The 19,675-nt window shown below is 39.3% G+C and overlaps 1 protein-coding gene across 1 annotated transcript; it reads left to right on the top strand.

The window, feature by feature from the left end:
- The first annotated feature begins 2,856 nt into the window (after nucleotides 1–2,856).
- LOC150077342 (lumican-like) lies at nucleotides 2,857–3,576 on the top strand. The gene has a single exon (XM_090385861.1). The coding sequence runs from the start codon at nucleotides 2,857–2,859 to the stop codon at nucleotides 3,574–3,576; it is 720 nt and encodes a 239-aa protein (XP_090241987.1).
- The last annotated feature ends 16,099 nt before the right edge of the window (nucleotides 3,577–19,675 follow it).

The raw sequence follows: 19,675 nt of genomic DNA, 5'->3' as shown, positions 1-19,675 counted from the left end.
TTCTGCTCTGTCTCCAGATCTGTTTCTAGGGGCTGCCCTCAGGGCTCTGTTCTTGGCCCTGTGTGCTGGAACATGGTCCTTGATGGGTGGCTCTCGGTTGATCGAGGCAACATCCTTCAGATAATTCCCGCCGGGAGCTAGAGTGCAGAGCAAATGAAGTTCTAGAGGACTTGGATATCTGGTGTCAAACACATAAACTTCAGATCTCGACTAATAAAACAAAACAAATGTTTCTAAAAGGCTCTCTTGATGTGAATAGACCACCTGTTATTAATTTGAATGGAGAAATGATTAGGAGTACTCGGCAGCATAAATACTTAAAAATTTATTTTGATAACCGTTTTAATTTTAATTACCACGCGAAATATGTACTTCAGAAAATAAAAGCCTATAAAATTATTAAGATTACCAGGAGTACTTTTGGTGTTAAGAAATCTTCCATTAAATTATACTACAGTTGTATATTTATACCAATTGTGTATTATGCGGCTTGAGCCTGGGGATACAGAATCGGTAACTCCCTTGTTCAAAAATATTTTACCCAAGCACAAAGATTCTTTCTTCTCGCTGCAAGTAGAGCTTGTCGAACTGTCTCTACAGCTGCTTTTCAGGTCCTCAGTCTGCCAATCGAATGCTAATCCAATAGGACGTAATGTTACACTATCTTTTATATTGTAGAATGTTCCTGCGATTGTTAAAGGTATAACATATAATACTGACTTGCAAGAAAAGGTAGACATTAAAAGAATGAGAAATGAATGTTGTAGAGCGTGGCAAAATACCTGGTCTACCTCTACCTTGGGGTAGGAAGACCTTTAAGTTTTTTCCCGAGGTTGTTGATTACAACAAGAAAATGGACTGGTTCAATCCTGGTTTATACGTTACGTTTTTATATACCGGTCATGGAAGTCTTAACTTTAAATTGTTCTAACTAGGATTAAGTAACACTCCTCTCTGTAGTTGTGGTGCTCAAGAAACTGTTGAACACCTCGTCTTTCATTGTCCCCTGTACGATGATTTAAGACTGGACTTTGAACTTCTCACAAATGTATTTGACTGCTCCGAACTGCCAAGATTGGTTAACTGTTCGGAATATTATTCTGCCTTCTCCACCTATGCAGAGAAATTGTTTAAACGGAGGAAAAGAATTCTTGCTCCTGAGGTTCAGTAAAATGCTAGACTGTTTCTTTGGATTACTCTTACCTGATGTATTGATCAGTCTGCTGGACTCCGAAGCCCCGTATTTATTTATGTACCATCATTGTATATAGTCTTTTTATGTACCTTCATTATATATAGTCTTTTGATGTATCACCATTGTAAATAGTCTTTTTATGTATCATCATTGTAAATAGTCTTTTTATGTATAATTAATCATTATAAATTGTACACAATGTATAGATTACTTTCAGCGGCGAATAGAGGAAAGAGGAATATCCCTGGAGCCCCCAAAAAGTAATAAAATACTTTGACTTGACTTGGCCACTTTCTGGGTTATTGGTTTCGCCTAATCGTGACTCCTCGACAGACGAGTCCGCATTAGTGAGAAAGATTAGGTATACTCTCTCTCTCTCTCTCTCTCTCTCTCTCTCTCTCTCTCTCTCTCTCTCTCTCTCTCTCTCTCTCTCTCTCTCTCTCTCTCTCTTTGTGTGTTGGTTTTCCCAGCAGTTGGGACGCTGCTTTTGCACTGGCTACAGACGTATCTAGATCGGGCCGTTGCACTAATCTTTGGAATCGATCTTTCAGAACAGCACTCCCCCAGGATTCTTTTGCAGGGGCCATTACAAATCAGAAAAGTTTTAAGCCAAAGTAATCACTGGAACTTATTGAAGCAGCCCCTGGCCTCCTGGCTGTGGCGGGCACATTATTGTATCTTTACTGTACAATAAAGATTTTCTTCTTCAGCTGATATCTTTAGTAAAATAAATTTCAATGTTCCCTGTAGACAAATTAGAAACCTTACACCGTTTCGCCTTGACTCTGCCACCACGGACTTTATCAAGTTCAGTCCACTGAACAGAATCAGCAAATGACTCTCTCATTGACTTCTTTGACAACTCCCAATCACTGATGAACTCCTTCCACAAGTTTGCCTCTTCTCTTAAACTGCAAAATGACTAACTGTCGTCTAATTATTGTAGTTTATTCTTATATATTTTTAAAAATTATTTTTCTATTCTCTAACTAATTAATTTATTATTTGTTTTACCGGTAACTTGGCGCCTCCGTAGCCAGGTGTGCAGGAGCAGCAGTGCGTAGCACACGCTTCTTGTTGTAGACCAGGGTTCGAGCCCGTACCCACCAAATACGGAGGATGCGGAAAGGTCAGGGAATGACCACCGCATATCCCTGGAGCAATATGGCCTTAGTTGCTAATGCTCCTAAAAACCAACTAACAAACGAACAAACCGGTAACTTAACTTAATGCAATCCTCTTTTGTACATATGATTTTAAATTTTAAATCTATATCAATGTTTATCTTCCTGTTGGATTTCATATTATTGTAATCAATTGTGGTCATTGTTCTGCTCTCAGATACACTGTTAATGGTTACCTGTTGTGTATCTTGTTGTTAATAAAATAAAATATCTATTTTCTCATGTTCTGAATGTGTAACGAGTGCTGCTTGGCAATACGAAAATGAACACGCGCACGCGCAGACGAAACTGGATTGCTTATTGAGGTAGCGATGTGATAATAGTGCAGTTTTTAGTTTGCCGAACTGAATATTATTATTAATTTGATTAATTTTAATTTATAAATTGAACGAACTCTAATTTTTTTTTTCCTATTTGCAGACCCTTGACCTCAGTTACAACAATCTGACGAAATTGGGAACGTCATTTCACCGCAATATGCGGAAACTAAAATTTTTGTACCTTCACAATAATCACATGGATTACATTGAAGCGGAGACGTTTCGTGGGAACTTTTCCAGTTTACAAGTTTTAACGCTGAATGACCAACTGATAGCTGCGATACATCCAGATGCCTTTGGTGGCATCAGAATTCAGAGAGCTGTACTCCTCGACGGAAACAAACTTTCTGACGAATCTATACATTTGCCTAAATTGGCTGTGGAAGTTCATTTGTCAAGAAATCAGTTAAAATCACCTCGCACCTTTATGAGTCCTTCGTACTATGCAGGTATTTCTTTGGCGAACAACGAGATAGAAGAGCTGAATCGTGAAGACCTTGATATGCCAATGACTTCTGTTATTCATCTGAGTAGAAATAAAATCTCTTCCCTCTCCAGAGACTGCTGGACGAAAGCATTCGCTTTGCAAGAATTAGATCTGAGCCACAATAATCTTCACACTCTCAATGGTTCAATGGAAAAGGTATGCAGCTTGAAAATTCTTAACGTATCATACAATGGTCTTCGCTTTCTCGATTATAGGGAGCTCCCATGTGCCACAAGCCTTCGGTCAATGGACCTACGATTCAATAAGCTTCAAACATTAGGCGTGAACTTTTTCCTTATTTTACAATTAAATTACAAAACAAGCCTACCAGCAACCCTGTCTTCAGCTGTGAATATAACAAATATAACCATCTTTCTAAATGGTAGGTAGATTGATTGAATCTTTAATGAACTGTTCGTTGATTTGTTAATGTATTGTATTCCGGAAATAAGTGTCGAAATTTTATTTCGTTATCTCAAATATCTAAACAAGCACGCACTTCGTCATATGCTCAAACAGATTTACGCATTTACAGTATATGTGCACGTTATATACTGTAGAAATATGAGTAGATGAACACATTGAGTAGATCAATTGTATTCATCGTCTTCTTGTATTTCTACTGTAATCTGCATATATCGTATTTATACAGTGTAATTGTAATGAATTGTGCAATACCTTCCACAGAGTAGCAGTATATTACAGGGATATAAAATACAGTATAAAGCAATATTATTAATGGAACATACAGAAACAGGCATCTGTTACAGGATTAATAAAATGTTAGTGTTATTACAAATTAGCAATGATAACGATGAGTTACAAGATGATAAGTACAACTTAAGTGATGCTTTTTTTATTATTAAGATTGAATAGGACATTGATTATATAATTCTCATTGAATTACAATGAGAGATAATTATTTATATAATTAAGATAATTATTAACTTAATTTAATTATTTCCTTGAGAGGAAATAATTATATTATAGTTGCGAAGTAAACGTTATTAATTTCAACACTGTCCTTCATATTCGTTTCCTTTACTTTTGTTTGAAACCTATTGTATCAACCTAGTGTTTATATCTCTGCAAACGCTTTGCTTTATTCCCATTGGCATTGTATGTTTGCAGTTAATTTTTGGTATCACTGATGGAAAATGTTAATTTTGTATGTCCAGTTAACGCATAGCTTTTCACAGTCCAAGTTGAAATGGTTACAAAGGGTGAACACGTTGGTCAGGAACGATCTTCGTGGTGCTGCTTAACCTGTCGATTTTCTAGAGGAAATCCTACTGAAATCCTGGCAAACTGCTTCTGCTGAAAGAGGGCGCTGTTATGATGTAGATATCAGGAAAGTCGATCCTTGATGTAAGAAACTTTGCCAACCTTGAGAAAAAGCCTTACTTGTTTGTCTGGACTGTTGAAGTGAACCTGGATAGGTACCTCATTGCTACAGCGAGTACAAAGTGCAAAGTGTGTTAGTTGTCCGACGGCACCAGGGGTTTCCCCCAACTCCAAGTTGTGTACTCTGTTTGTGTAGCACAGAACTCTGTGAAGGCCAGAGATTTGAAAAGTGTGTGGGAAATAGAAGGATGTGTAATGTTGTGTACCGTTGTTCTTCTGACCATTTAGCCGTTGGGCGCCTGTTGGGACCCACCGTTAACGCACTTGGCCCCAGGGAGGTAGGTCAGGTACCCAGTAGATTTTTGTACTCTGGCAGGCCCTGCCACCTAGTTTCCAAAGATTTCAGTGGCAAGGGCTTATGTGAAAATAAAAAAAATAAAAAATAATAAATAAAAAAAATAAAAATAAATAAAAAATAAAAATAAATAAAAAATAATAATAAATAAAAAAAATAAAAAATAATAATAAATAAAATAAATAAAAAATAATAAATAAAAAAATAATAATAAATAAAAAAAATAAAAAATAAAGAAGGGGATTAATGCTAGAATATACAAGGTCAAGAGTAATATGTAAGCGTGGTTTCAATTTGGACGTTATTAATTGATAAGTTGTGTGGGGTGTAAAATGCGAGATAGAAGAGTAGGGGGGAAGTTAAAGACTGGGTGGAAAAGACAGAGGTATGGGGACGATAGAGAAGACGACCCAAGAAGTTAGTGAGGCAGGCCCAAGCCTCACCAGGTGGAAGAAGAGGGTGGCATGGAGGAGACAGGAATCAATCTCTTCCCCCCCGGCCAGGGAGAAGAGTAAAAGAAAACCGGGCTAGAGTGCTCGGTTTGATTGCCAATGTAGCTTGTGGCAGAAAAGCTGTTGGTGTCTCCAGTGTCTGGGTTTTGGAGTCTTCAATGGGATCTGGTTGATCTTGCCTGGAGATTCAGCTGCAGATATCAGCCCGATGGAACTTGAATGAAGGAAGTGAATTTCAGTTCAACTGAGCTTCGATGAGGTCAGCAGTTGATGCTACTGGAGAGGGTACCCAGAATCTGTCTCAAATTATTGCTCTTGGTGATTTAGGCTCCTTAATGTTCTTCTTTTTCTGTTGAAGACGTCCTGTGGAGATTCATTCGAAGGTTTTTCACTGTGCGGTCGCATGTTTTCAGGCTCCTGTTCGATGAATTTGTGGGACAAACCATTTGTGTACCTAATAAAGTGGCAACAAAGTGTATGATTTATAGGTATTCACTTCTTCATAAGTTTTGAAAGAGCAGCGAGAAGTGACTTAATGAATGACATTTATTGAAATATCATTCAGAGAAGTAAAAGGCAAGTACCATGTTTTGTGTTGTCAGAAAAACTTAACAGTTGGAGTACCATGGTTTAAAGATCGATATTTTTGTGAAAGTTTTTGTATTAGTGTAATTAGATAAAAACTTATCGAATGTTATTCGCTGTCAGAAAATTAATTAGCTCTACACTTTGATCGCATGTTTCGCTATAGGAAATCCCTGGCACTGCGAGTGTGGCCTCTTTCATACCATGAACTTTCTTTCACGTTCGAAATTTCAGACGGACTTTCCTTCATGCGCCTCGCCTGTGTGGATGGCCAAACACGAGATTAGTAATTTAACTACCGAAGAACTCGCCTACTGGAATGGGACTTGTCCGCCGCCGTGTAGATGTGTATGCGATTGGACAAATTCATCTTCTGCCGCCATCGAAGTCGATTGCAGTGGACAGAACATGACTGCCCATTTCCCGAACTTGGTTTCCTATCTGCGTACTGAATCGTTTCCAATAAATTCTTTAAACCTGGAAGATAACAATCTTCACTCAGTGGACGAGCAAATCTTCATTCCAACAATCAAAATCTTAAAGCTGGCAGGAAATCATCTCAAGAGTTTTCCAGTCTACAGAATGAAAAAGACGTCTTTGATATCCATAACTCTGTCGAGAAACCCATGGTCGTGTTCCTGCGAAGCAGAAGATTTCCGGAAATGGCTGATAGCCAACAATTCCACGGTAAGTCATGTTTGTGAACCTATGAATCTGTTAATTCAAAAAGTTTAAAAGAAAGTATTGCTGTTGCTCTTAATAATACGACATCGCGTACGACATTACATAACTGGTGAACTTATTAATTACTATTTAATTTATTAATTCTTTTTTCTGTTAATTACTTCCCATTAATTTAAATTACAATCAGTATCATACGTTTCAAATTAGGTATATATTTCTGGAATCAGCATAATACGCTAAAATGCATACCTGGATTAACAATTTTTGTCCGTGTTTGTATAGATTTAAACCATTACAAAGAAAATTCTTTTCTGGAATAAACTGATAATAATAATAATTATTATTATTATTATCAAATTTGTTGAAAAATTTCAGCAAACCCCATGACCAGCCAGATTCCTATAGACCCATCGCTCTCCTATCAGTAACAAGCAAGTTGTTTGAGCATCTTCTAAGACAAACAATAGAAACATATTACAACAATGCCAACTTACTATCCCCAAATCAATATGGATTCAGAAAGGGTCGTTCCATTGCTGATACCCTGGAGAACATGATTGACGGTGCAAAGAGCACGGACAGAAAATATTTCTTAGCTATCTCAATGAACTTTGCTGAGGCGTTTGACGCACTCTGGTGGCCAAGCGTCCTCGGAAAACTCCGTACAGCAAATCTCCCTAGCAACCTGTACCATAAAAATTTGTTTCGCAGCGGAGCATAACCGTCAGGACACCGTATAGCAAAGTTATGCGCCAAATCTACAAAGGATGTCCCCAGGGCTCTGTCCTGGGTCCTCTACTATGGAACATCGTACTTGGTGAGTTCCTGAAAACATAGACCTGCAGAATGTCCAATCTGAAGCATATGCAGACGAATTAGTCCTTACCCGTTCCGCTGATACTAGATCCCAACTGAAAGCCTCAGCAAATAGAGCGCTCGGAACTTTACAGGACTTGCTCTGTCACAACCACCTGGAAATCTCACCAGTAAAGACAAATTCCATCCTGCTTAAAGGCTCTCTGAACGTAGATAGGCCACCACAAATAAAAATCCAAGGGAGAACTATCCGGTTAACAACTGAGATGAGATATCTTGGAGTGATCTTGAACAGGAACCTCTCTTCCACACCACACCTGAAATATCTACATACCAAAATTCGAAAATACACTGCACTAGTGGCAAGAATCGCAAGTCGGGACTGGGGATTGAAGCGACGCGCACTTACCCTCTTCTATAAGGCTATGTTCACCCCCATGCATCTGGTATCTGGTTTTCAAAGGCCACCACAGCAGTTAACAAGAGGAAGCTTGACTAGATTCAGCGCGTCATCCTGCTCACCATTACCCGGGCCTGCTGCATAGTCAGCACACATGCCTTGTAAATTATGGCTGACGTGCTACCTCTAGATCTAGAAATAATCAAATGTGGTTTACTTTATATGCTTTCCAAAGGTAAAGCCATCTCCTGTCTGGATTTTACCACCGACCCCTCAAATAACATCAAGGCCGAGAAGAAGCGCTTCACTGCATACTTGCAGCAGGTCTGGCAGTTTAGGTGGACACAGTCTACAAAGGGAGAAGTCACCAGAAAATTCATTCCTACAATAGCAACAGTATACCCAAAATCTCCCACATGGTTCTCCCCTGGCCTATACGTCACTTTTTTGTTAACTGGCCATGGATCTATCAGAGGAAAGCTCACTGCACTCGGGATCACCGAAAACCCACAATACCTCTGTGGTTCCGTTGAAAGTTGGGACCACCTGATGTACGAGTGCGAAATATATGAAGATTTGAGATGCCTCCTCTTGACTAGGTTACATTACCTTCCTAAAAACCAAAAACGGCACATCCTCAAAAGAGAAGAAGACTATGTCGCCTTTACGCGCTACGCATAAGACGTATTCGCACGACGGAAGATCTTACCATGGATATAGTCACTATCCGGATCATCATCAAAACCAAGAGAAGACAACCACCTATATTTTGGGAATCAATGCAGAGGCCTACCAGCAAATGAAACTACGCCACCACCAAATCTTAGAAGATCCAATATAGGACAACCACAGCTGCATTCCTATTTATATCCCTACTGACTTAGACACAGATCACCAGATGACATCACCATTGAAATTCGTATGCGCGTGCGCAATCTATTTTCGAGTGCGCGTGTGCATTTTAGCAATCTGGACCGAAGATTAACAAGTTGAGGGGAAAATTAGTGTCCACAGGTAAAGGACCCGACGCTGAAACCATTGATGGTTTCAGCGTCGGGTCCTGGGGGGGGTGTATATAACTGCAATATCAATGCGAGCAGGTTTAAATTCGCATGACACAATTAGCCCTTCGAACTTAGTGGACTGGCTTTTGTAATTCTTAGTAACAACATGTACAGAATCATTAATGTGTAAATACTGTATATATTAAACATAAATGTGTAGATAATATTTCGGGACGAGTCTACGTGTTCAGTATATTTAACCCACTACATGCAGTATCTCGTACCCTGATATGTACCTAGCACCCTCCTGGCACTTCGCCGTCCCTGGGTGGTTTCCTTATGGAAATAAACAGATAATAATAATAATAATAATAATAATAATAATAAGTATTTGTGGTGTTTTGTAGAAGAGTCCCACTCTTCTACAAAACACCACAAACTACAAAATTTCGGCCAAGCCAGGTTTCTGTTATGAAGAGCACATGAAAATTGTGTGAGAGTAAAAGCTCTTCTACAGATTCAAGCTTGTTACGGATGCTACGGGCATTCTGATAGAAAACAGAGAGGCTATTATGTCTGGGGATCTTTCGAATGAGCGTGCGAATTACATATGCATTTTCGTGTGCGCATTTCGTATCCTGGTATAAAAAATCCTGGTATACGGATTGTTTACCAGCATATTTATGAGAAGGTCGAATTACAGAAGTCGATACAAGATGCTCGAACAAACAAACAGACAAAAAAAAAAAAAGCATGCGTCATGTTTTCTACTCTGTTCTATTTGGAACTTATGGAAAAGTGTGCATAAAGAACAACAAAATAAATAAATAATAAATATAATTAAAAATTCAGAATTGTTACATTGTATGGGCCGTTTTAATATACCTTGCTCGACAGAATGGCTATGGGCAAAAACAAAATACAAGTATAAGCAGACTATAGCACGATATTATTCATACCTATAAATATACAAATAATTTTACTGTATTTATGCCTTTTGAGTTTTAAATATTTTTAACTATTTAAAACTTCAATGCAGCCATTTCTAAAAGGTCAAAAAGTCATAACCCTCTAATTGTCCTGACTGGATAGATATTTATATATTACTTCCATTCTCCCTTATTTTGTTCCCTATGGAAACAAAATAATTTTAATTCATCGCAGAATTTTTATATATTTTTTTACGTGTAAAATGTACTCGCAAAGCACGATGGAATAGTTGCTGGTGCTGCCATCTCGTGTTCATTATATGAATCATTTGCAAAATTTTGAATTTGGAACTTATGGAAAAGTGGTTTTTTTTTTTTTTTTTTTTTATGTGAACCCCAAACACGAGAGGTATTAGAACCCATAGTGCTTAGTACCGTGCTTGGGTTGGAGGTTGAGAAGACGAAAGAAGATATTTGTTGATATTGGACTTGAACTTCTGTAGATTGTAATTTGCAGGAAATACGTATGAAGGAAGGTTGTTCCAGAAAACGGCAGTTGAATGAATAAACAAGGAAGATGAAAAGTTGGTTCTGTGGGTTTGAAGTTGAACAGTAAATGGGAGTTGGCTGGTGGCGGCACGTGTTCGGACTGTTTTGAAAGAGAGAGCGGGAATTATAGAAGCCAATCCACAATTGCGGCCCCCCACTGCTAACATTACAACCATCCTGGGCGGAAGTTGTATCTGCACCTCCTCCTACACTTGTGGCCAGAGTTACTGCAGTAAGCCTCCCACCCCCGAAGAGAGTAAATTGGGAACCCTAAATGTATTAAAGAGAAGGCGATCATTTAAAATGGGCACCTCGGCCACCTCCAGGCTGCAGGGAATGCATCCGCCAACTGCCCGTCTTCGACGAAGTCTATTCATTTCCCGACTGGCCCCAAATACAACTCCACATGATATCGAGTCATACATAATGCATGAGCTGCACCTTACTGTGTCCGTCACACTTCTTAAGAAAACTCCCCTGCATACATCGTTCAAAGTCGAGTGCGATGCACAGAATTTCACCTCCATATCAGCGACTGCTCTCTGGCCGTCTGGATCACTACTCAGGCCATACTATGAACCTAAATCCAATATCACCCCATGTCTAGCCATGGCTAATGCGCTATCCCACCAAGACTACTCCCAAGCATGACGCCATGATAGACATTCCTATTCTCAGAAGCCCCAAAACCAGGAATCAGGGTCACACGATGATGAGCCCTATATATACCCTGATGACAAAACCTCTGATCAATCTCTGCAATACCACAGCTCCAATGAAATCCACCCTCAGCTGATACCAAATATTGCGACCAACCGTGCTAAAAAGCCAACAAAGAAAATAAATGCTGTCCTCAAATCAGCACTCCTGAAGGTCTCGTGTCACCTTACACTCAAGATTTTTTATCAAAATGTTCGTAGTATTCGGAATAAGCTCGAGACACTTGAGCAGATGCTTCTGTCCCAAATGGCTGACGTCATCTGCATGTCTGAAACCTGGCTGGAACCACAATAAGAATCAATTGCCTCCGCCCAAGCTGCTGGTTACAAATCTTTCTTCACCTCCCGATCTCATACCTGTGGTGGGGGCGTTGCTCTTATCATAAATGCCAGTAGACTTGAGTTCGTACATGTAGTCTCCAGCAAATCCAATCTATTAGAAGCATTGATAGTAACGGTCAAGATCAACTCCTGCTTATTAGATCTCGGTAAAATATATATACCCCCAACCCCCGATGCTCAGACAATCAATGATATTGTATCCTGGCTAATAAATACGCTTCACACATCTGCTATCCACCTCATCTGTGGAGATTTTAAATTACCACCAAATCTTCAACACCTTCATGAGTCACTTATGGCTAAGATTGCACCTAGTGGCCTCAGGATCATAAATGAAGGCCCAACTAGAGGTCTTCATCGCCTGGATCTCATATTATCTCATATCATATCATTCCTCATATCATTCCTGTAGCGTCGACATTAAACCCGAAACTCACTTTGAATTCGACCATGAACCCATCGTAGTCCTATTGCAGCTCCCAACGCCCAACTTTAATGTCTCCCACTACGTCAAAAGGAAAATCATCATCTCTCCCACCTTCCTACAACCGAACAGATGCCTTTATGCAACAAGATTAATTCCCTGGGAAGTTCTCGAATCAGAAGATCCGGAACTGACTCTAGACATATTAACTAGATGGTTGCACACTGTTACCATGTACTCAGCAGCTAAACAGGTCAGTATCTCCGCTAGAACTAATGCTTGGTGGTCTTCGGAGTTAAATTACAGTTTCAAGTGCAAACAGTCCCTCCATAAACAATGGAAACAGTCTGGTACAGCATATGACCGAACTCAGTACTCCAAAGCTAGAGCACTGTTTAACAGACTGAAATCGCAAGCCATTAAAGAATATACTGACAAGACCTTATCCAAAGGCAAAGTGCCATTTACCCATAACTCTGAACCAGGTTCCAATTTCAATCCAGTTGATCAACTATGTAGCCAGTTTCCAAGACAACATCGCACAACCATATGATTAACAACTAGACCCCATTTCTAGTCCAGATGATGAGCTGTTTTCCATTCAAATCGATCGACAGCAGCTCCGTCAAGCCATCAACTCGCTTCGTCCGTCATGCACCGCTGACGTCGATAAACTAATTTCATCGTAAAGTTCCTCAGTCCATATATCTTTGATCCTCTGCTGTACTTATTCAACTCCATCCTCTCTCATAGAGTATTTCCTGCATCCTGGAGCAAATACGCTCTCGCGCCACTACCTAAAGTTCAACTACCAAGCCAGCCGAAGCACTACAGACCGATATCCACTGCATCCACCCTCCTAAAGCTACTGGAAAAAGTCCTTCTTCCGCATATAACACGCTATCTTCTTCCACAATCATCAAAACAGCTCCATTTTGTTCTCCCTAATAGATCAACTGTCTCCAACCTTCTGGCACTCCAAACGGAAATTCTAAATTCATTTGAGGCCAGATCAGAAATGGCGGTTGTTTATGCCGATATCAAAGCTGCTTTTGATAGCCTCAACATCTCAGCCCTTCTGAATCTCCTAACCAATTTCCTTCGGATCAAAGGTGACGTTTTCGCTTTTCTGCACTCGCTCCTCTGGAATAGAACAGTGTACCTCACTCATCGCAACCTATGCTGTACCCGATCCATCAATGCAGGTGTGCCGCAAGGTGGCGTTTTATCGGGGTTACTTTTTACCGCCCTCCTTATTCCGTTTGTGTGTAACAGGAATATTACCTACGCCGACGATATAAAGTTCCTAACGGAAATACCACCATCAGCCGACAGAGGAGTGATCACATCGGAAATCTGTAATAAGATCACAGCTTTCTCTAGCCATCTCAACCATTTCGGTCTTAAACTGAACCCCCAAAAATCCGTTATTATGGTTTTTTTCTCTGAAGAAGTGTCCCACATCCATACAACCCTCACTGCATGGTGCAGTTATTCCAAGTTAAACACAAAGATCTCGGTGTAACCTTGGACCCAAACTTTAAGTTCAACTGTCACATCGAATGTGTTCTACACAAGATCAGCCGAATGCGCTGGATTGCCCGTCAACATCTTCTTCATAACAGACGCAAGAACCACACTCAGATACCTGGAAACCGTTGTGTATCCTACCTTTCTGTATGCCTCTGAAATATGGGCATCCGCAGTACCTTCTCTCATGAAGCCCATCTTCGCCAGTGAATACTGGATATTGAAGTGGGCAACCCACAAGCATCGACTCCCCCCTCAGCAGAGGACCACCAGCATGGCCGACCAACTCCAAATCCCGCGGCTGCCTCAAATAATCAGCATGAGGAGAACTGTGACCACAGTCAAAATGCTGGTTGGAAAAATCAACTCCCCCGACTTCTGGGATATATGCCAGTGGCATGTTCCACTTCCTTCCTTACGAGCCACCCCTCTTCTTCAGCTACAACGGAACAGGCTGAAGATCAGTGACAGATTCCTACCTGGACAAGTACTTCCTACAGTACTACAAGCCCTACTAATGATCGGAGTTGACTTCCAGAAATTCGCTTCGGATCGCAATTACAGGCGCTCGTTGGCTGAACTTGTTCCCCTTTTGTTTGGCCCCTGATGTCCACTCATACCGAAACCTCCAACTGCCATCTGCTATGAGGAGCAGAACGGCACGTCGCAGGCAAATCGACGAACTGTCTCATGCAATACAACATCAATTTGGCACTGTGAAATATTCTGACTTGTGTGAATATGCTTAAATATGTGCTTTGTACATATTAACGTGTACATACCTTGATGTACTGTCTGCCTCACAACTATGTACATAGTCATATCTATTGAATGATTAATGCTAGGTTTTTAATTGTTATGTTATCTTTTATACTGTACAAATTTTTATACTGTACATATTTTCGTATAACCCCATATCATTATCCCATTATCTTTACTGTACAATGAAGATTTTCTTCTATTGGATCTCGTCACGTTCATCATAACCTCAAAAGTCATCAATCATACTGCATGATGAAAGAGATAGGGAAGGGTTGACCGGAACTTAGTTGACCTCCAGAAATTCGCTTCTGATCGCAATTACAGGCGCTCGTTCGCCGAACTTGTTCCCCTTTTGTGTGGAACAAAAGAGACTAAACATGGGTTGTACCACTTCAAGCCCCCAATAAGCAAGTGGTGGTATTTCACCAGTTGATGAGAGTCATCTACTGCCTGGTAACATAGAGGGGCTGCGTTCTCTGCATGTGGTGTGGGCGCCACACCTCAACCCCTGCTTACGTTGGTTCACACCTGGGTGGTCATCCACCATGTACTTGTGCATGGAGGTTATACCCAGGATTACTAACAGTCCCACCATCGTGAAGGTGCAAGCAGAGGATTTGGCTGTCACAGACCGTCCGGACTTCGCTGAAATTGGGTCCACTTGACTTGAGTGTCACCCGATATCAGTTCCATCAGCGTTTTAGACTCACAGGTAGCAGCTTGTCTGGCATATCTGAGAGAATGTCTGTGACAACCTCAAGGACCAAAACGCATGCGTAAAGAACGTATGCGCAAAACGTGTGCGTAAAGAACAACAAAATAAATAAATAATAAATTGAATTAAAAATTCAGAATTGTTACATCGCTGTATGGGCCGTTTTAATATACAATGCTCGACAGAATTAACAGAACACGTAGATAACGTAGTGTAACTCGTGCAGCTTTCGATGAAACGGGACAAAATTTGATACGTTGGTATACCATAGAATAATGATGAAATGAGGAGACAGCGAGAAACTTCGGACAGATATAATGGACATTTATAGGAGTTGTATAAGAATTACCAAAAAGGTCGAATTACAGAAGTCGGTACAAGATGCTCGAAAATATGGTCACGTGATATCAATACGGCGTACGATTCCCTCCAAAGGTTAAACAGGCCTGACAGTGGCTGTTGTTGTAATAAGAGAATAAGAACTGTTAAACTGTTCAGAAGAAGAAACAGTCCAAGAACTACAAGATAAAAAAAGTGACCAAAGCAAAATTGATAACGATCCGAAAAGACGATAACGTAATAAATAAATATATGAATATAATCTTTATTGTATACAATGTACCCTATCCTTTACGGCAGGAATGCCAGGGGCTTCACATTGGCTGGTAGACAAAGGCCTTGAGGACGGGGCCCACATCGAAGTTCGGGTTCATCTCCCAGGCCCAACAATATAATAAGTTTCAGTTAAATTATTCACAATATATTCATAAAAATATTATACAGTATTTTTGACATTATATACAGTATTATACAGACATTCTTTTTTAAATTTATTATACTGCGACATTACACTGCAGTTTGCCTGGTTGAGTTTAGGTCATCCAGGATCTCTCTCTCTCCGGTATTTGCGATTCTTGACCAATTTGTAGAGACTAGAGATCACCTTCGATTGCTTGGACTGTGATAAGCATCTGCTTGGGGAGAAAGCGGTCACTAAGGGCTAGTCTATTATGGCTGGCTATAAGTGTTGGAGCTGACCTCAGTCCGGGTTGAGGGATTCTCCAGCTGCACAGTTCCCATATGTTTGGCTCGGATATTATTCCAGTGGTCATTTTGGCAGTTAGGGTGAGGCGTCTTTCCATTATAAGGTTTGGCAGTCGGGCAAAGTTCAGTGCGGTTGCCATCGCAGTTGTTCTTTGCTGGGGTTGACGATGATGTTTATGTGTGATCCAACGAAGGAGCCAGTATTCGGAACACATGCTTGATATTCGTGGGGGCTGCAGATGCCCATATTTCTGAGGCGTATAACACAAAGGAGTATACAGAGGTGTATACGTACCGCCGAGTCACATCCAGATCCTTAACGTGGAGTAGTTGTTGTTTGGTAATCGCATTTTGCAGAATTTTGTTATGAGCTTGTCAATGTGGGGCTTGAAGGTCAGTTTGCAATCGAAGACGACTCCCAAGTCCGTATGTGTATTTACCACTGGAAGGAGAATGCCATCTAGGGAAGTTTGGACTTCGTTGGGTTGGTGCTTCAAAGAAAAGACAATTTGGGCTGATTTTGCAGGATAATAAGTAATCCAAATTGATGGAGATAGGATTCTAAGTCGTGTAGCTTTCGATTGATCTTTTTATTAATTTTTGAGATATGTTCGCCCAGGTTAATCTGGGTGTGTAGCTTAATATCGTCAGCATAGCAGATTATGTCTTCTCTCTCTTGCACAAACGGAATAATGACAGCAGTAAATAATGCTCCGGAGAGGACTCCGCCTTGGGGAACTCCCGCAGTGACTTTTCTTGAGATTATACCTTGATCCGCTGTAAGAACAATGATTCTGTCTGATAGCAGGGTTGTGATAAATCACAACATGTCACCTTTTATATGGAAGTAATTTTCTAGAAGGTGAACGAGCGAGGGAATGCTGATTGAGTCGAAGGCAGCTTCCAGGTCGAAATACGTGACGGCAAGTTCTGTTTTAGCTTCTAGTGCTCTGAGAATGGTGTTGGTTATGGATGTTAAATTGATGACTGTGGATCTTTCGGGAATGGCTTAGTGAATTTGTGGGGGTTTGTGAGGCATGATTTGATTGGTGATGGTTGAAAGTAATGCTTCACCATAAGTTTTAAGAGGCTGGAATTGATGACTGTGGATCTTTCGGGAATGGCTTAGTGAATTTGTGGGGGTTTGTGAAGCATGATTTGATTGGTGATGGTTGAAAGTAATGCTTCTCCATAAGTTTCAAGAGGCTAGAAGAGCGAGAGATTGGTCTGAACTGTTTAATGAGGGATGCAGATTGGCATTTAGGATGTGGCCTGACAGCATATCTCTTCCAGAGAGGAGTAAAGTAGTGCTGCGTTAAGACACGGTTAAAAATTGATAGTAGTGGATCGACGATAAACGTGCTGAGACACTTGATCATGAATTGTGGCATAAGGTCTGGGCTTGAGGTTGCGGTGGTGGAAATCCATTTATAGCAGTTATAAGCTGCTTCCTGGTGATGCAAACGGTGGCGAGTATATCCGTTGGGACGTTGTTGACAGGAAAGTTGCCTTGATATTTCGGGGTCACATTGTTCGAGAATCGTGCAATGTGGTCCATCCACAGTTCAAGATCCAGTGTTTTAGGAACTTCCTGTGTGCTGACCATTTTATGAGAGTCATAAAATGGTTTGCCTTTTTGTAGAGTTGTTTTTTGATTGCAGATGATTTCTGCCAGTTGAACACTGCCGTTGGTCTGGAGAAGGCAATCCGATCTTGTACAGCGCCTGACTCTTTCCATCTCTTATGCAGATTTTGTTTTTCTTGGAAGGTTTTGTTCAGTGCAGGTGTCCACCAAGCTCTTGAACGGGGAGCGATGCAGACAGTCTTTGTCGCTCCGTAATTGGCAATGGTCCGGATCCACCTGGTCATGAGATCCACAGCCAGCTGGAGATCGCAATTGTTGAGAGCTTCCCAAGGGATGGAGGATGCGGCTTCGAGACATCGTGGTGGATCAATGAATTTGGGGGATGTTATTTCTTTTTTGTTTTTTGGGCCTTGCATATCGAAGTTAGGTGCGGCTAAGTGCAGGAGTATTTCCAACACGCAACATCATTTAATTCATTTAACACCTTTAATTCACTGAATATGCCTACCTCAGCAGGAAACTCATGATTAAACATATCGTTGTCGAATGCAGTTCTCACCAAAATATTCGTGCAGCAATTCTATAATCTCTGTCGAACCACTGACACTAAAACATCTAAACGTTTTCATTTTTTTTAAGCAAATCCAGGTATATAACAAGTTATTCAGCAGAGGCATACTAAAACAGGCACATTTTGGCCTTTGTGTCGAAATAGAAAATATAGAAATGAAATTATATCCTAAGCACAGATTAAACCAAATAAATATTCTTTAAAATATTAATATTACAAATAAAGTTCTTAAAAAGAGGAAGAAGAATCATTGAATGAAACTGGGCTTAGTTCACTTTTTTGTAACAGCTAAATATATAAGTGTAACAATGAAATATGAAATTAGCATAACTATGTAAAAATATATAAACTTGCGAAAGGGAGGAGAAAATGGAGTTTTTCTGAATGTAGATCCCTCGTCAGCCTTCTCTTAACGCTATACCAACATTATTTACGTGTAAACAAGGTTCTCCAAGCTATTTTGCAATTAAGATAACAGATATAAGCAGTGTTTAGAAAATGTTAATACAAATGATTTTGTCCAAAGTTTCTGTCAAACTTCTATGCTAAAATTATGAATAATTCGTAATAATTTATCGAATCACCTGAAAACGCTATGTAGAATATTCGTGTCAAAATTATTTTACTTTTACAGATGCCCGTAAAAATTATTTTAGGTGGTTTATCAACGTTGGCTGCCCGATGACATCAGGTTGACAGCCACCAGTCTGAGGAAACAGATTTTGTATGAATGAAAATTGTCACGAGTTTGAATAAAAAATTTCTTTCATGTGTCAAATTATCAAACTCATGTCGATCACTTCCTGTGGAACGTGGGGGGGAGTTCACTTTCTGGTATTAGAAAGAGTGTTCAAGGTCACTTTAATGTAGTTTTTATTATAACTCTAAATTATTTTAGGGTTATAATAAAGTTATTTTATTTTAATAAAATAAAATTATTTTAAAATAAAAATATTAAAATTAAATATTAATAAAATAAAATTATTTTAAAATTAAAATATTAAAATTAAATACTAATAAAATAAAATAATATTTAAAATATAATTTAAAATTTAAAATTTTAAATAATTTGAATTTTTTAAAAAAATATATAAAAAAATTTAAATTTAAAATAATTCGAATTTTTAAAAAAATATATAAAAAATTTAAATTTAAAATAATTTACATTTTTAAAAATTTATAAAATTTTAAATAAAATTATTTTTAAATATATGCGATACATTTTTATATGCTGATCTAATAAATATGTTTAAGAATGTTTTATTTATGAATCGTTTTTATTTTATTCTATCTATTTCTTTTAGATATACATAACAGTTCCGATGAATATAAAGATATATATACTCTTTCTAATTTATTACTGTAAAGCTATTTACTTTTGATCGAAACTCTTTCGAAAAGAATGGCAACTATATGTTCTAGAGTGATGGTGTGCTGATTTTTGTTAATAAAAAATAAATGAAATAAAATTTTGAAGTCATATAAACCTATTCCTTACACACCGCGTGTGAATTTTTATTTTCCAAACAGGTGACCGACATGAAAGACATCTTGTGTTCGGGAGAACCACTGGATTCCCCCAAACGTGATAAACCTTTGACATCTTTGACACTGGATGATCTCTGCCCTAATACCGTTCCATACTACATTACTCTCTCTGTCACTATTGTAGGTAAGTT

This window comes from Mastigoproctus giganteus, chromosome 12, assembly GCF_048544385.1.
Source record: "Mastigoproctus giganteus isolate SK-2022 chromosome 12, ASM4854438v1, whole genome shotgun sequence".
NCBI lineage: Eukaryota > Metazoa > Arthropoda > Arachnida > Uropygi > Thelyphonidae > Mastigoproctus > Mastigoproctus giganteus.
The sequence above is the reverse complement of the archived record's forward strand: the minus strand, read 5'-3'. Positions and strand labels throughout refer to the sequence as shown.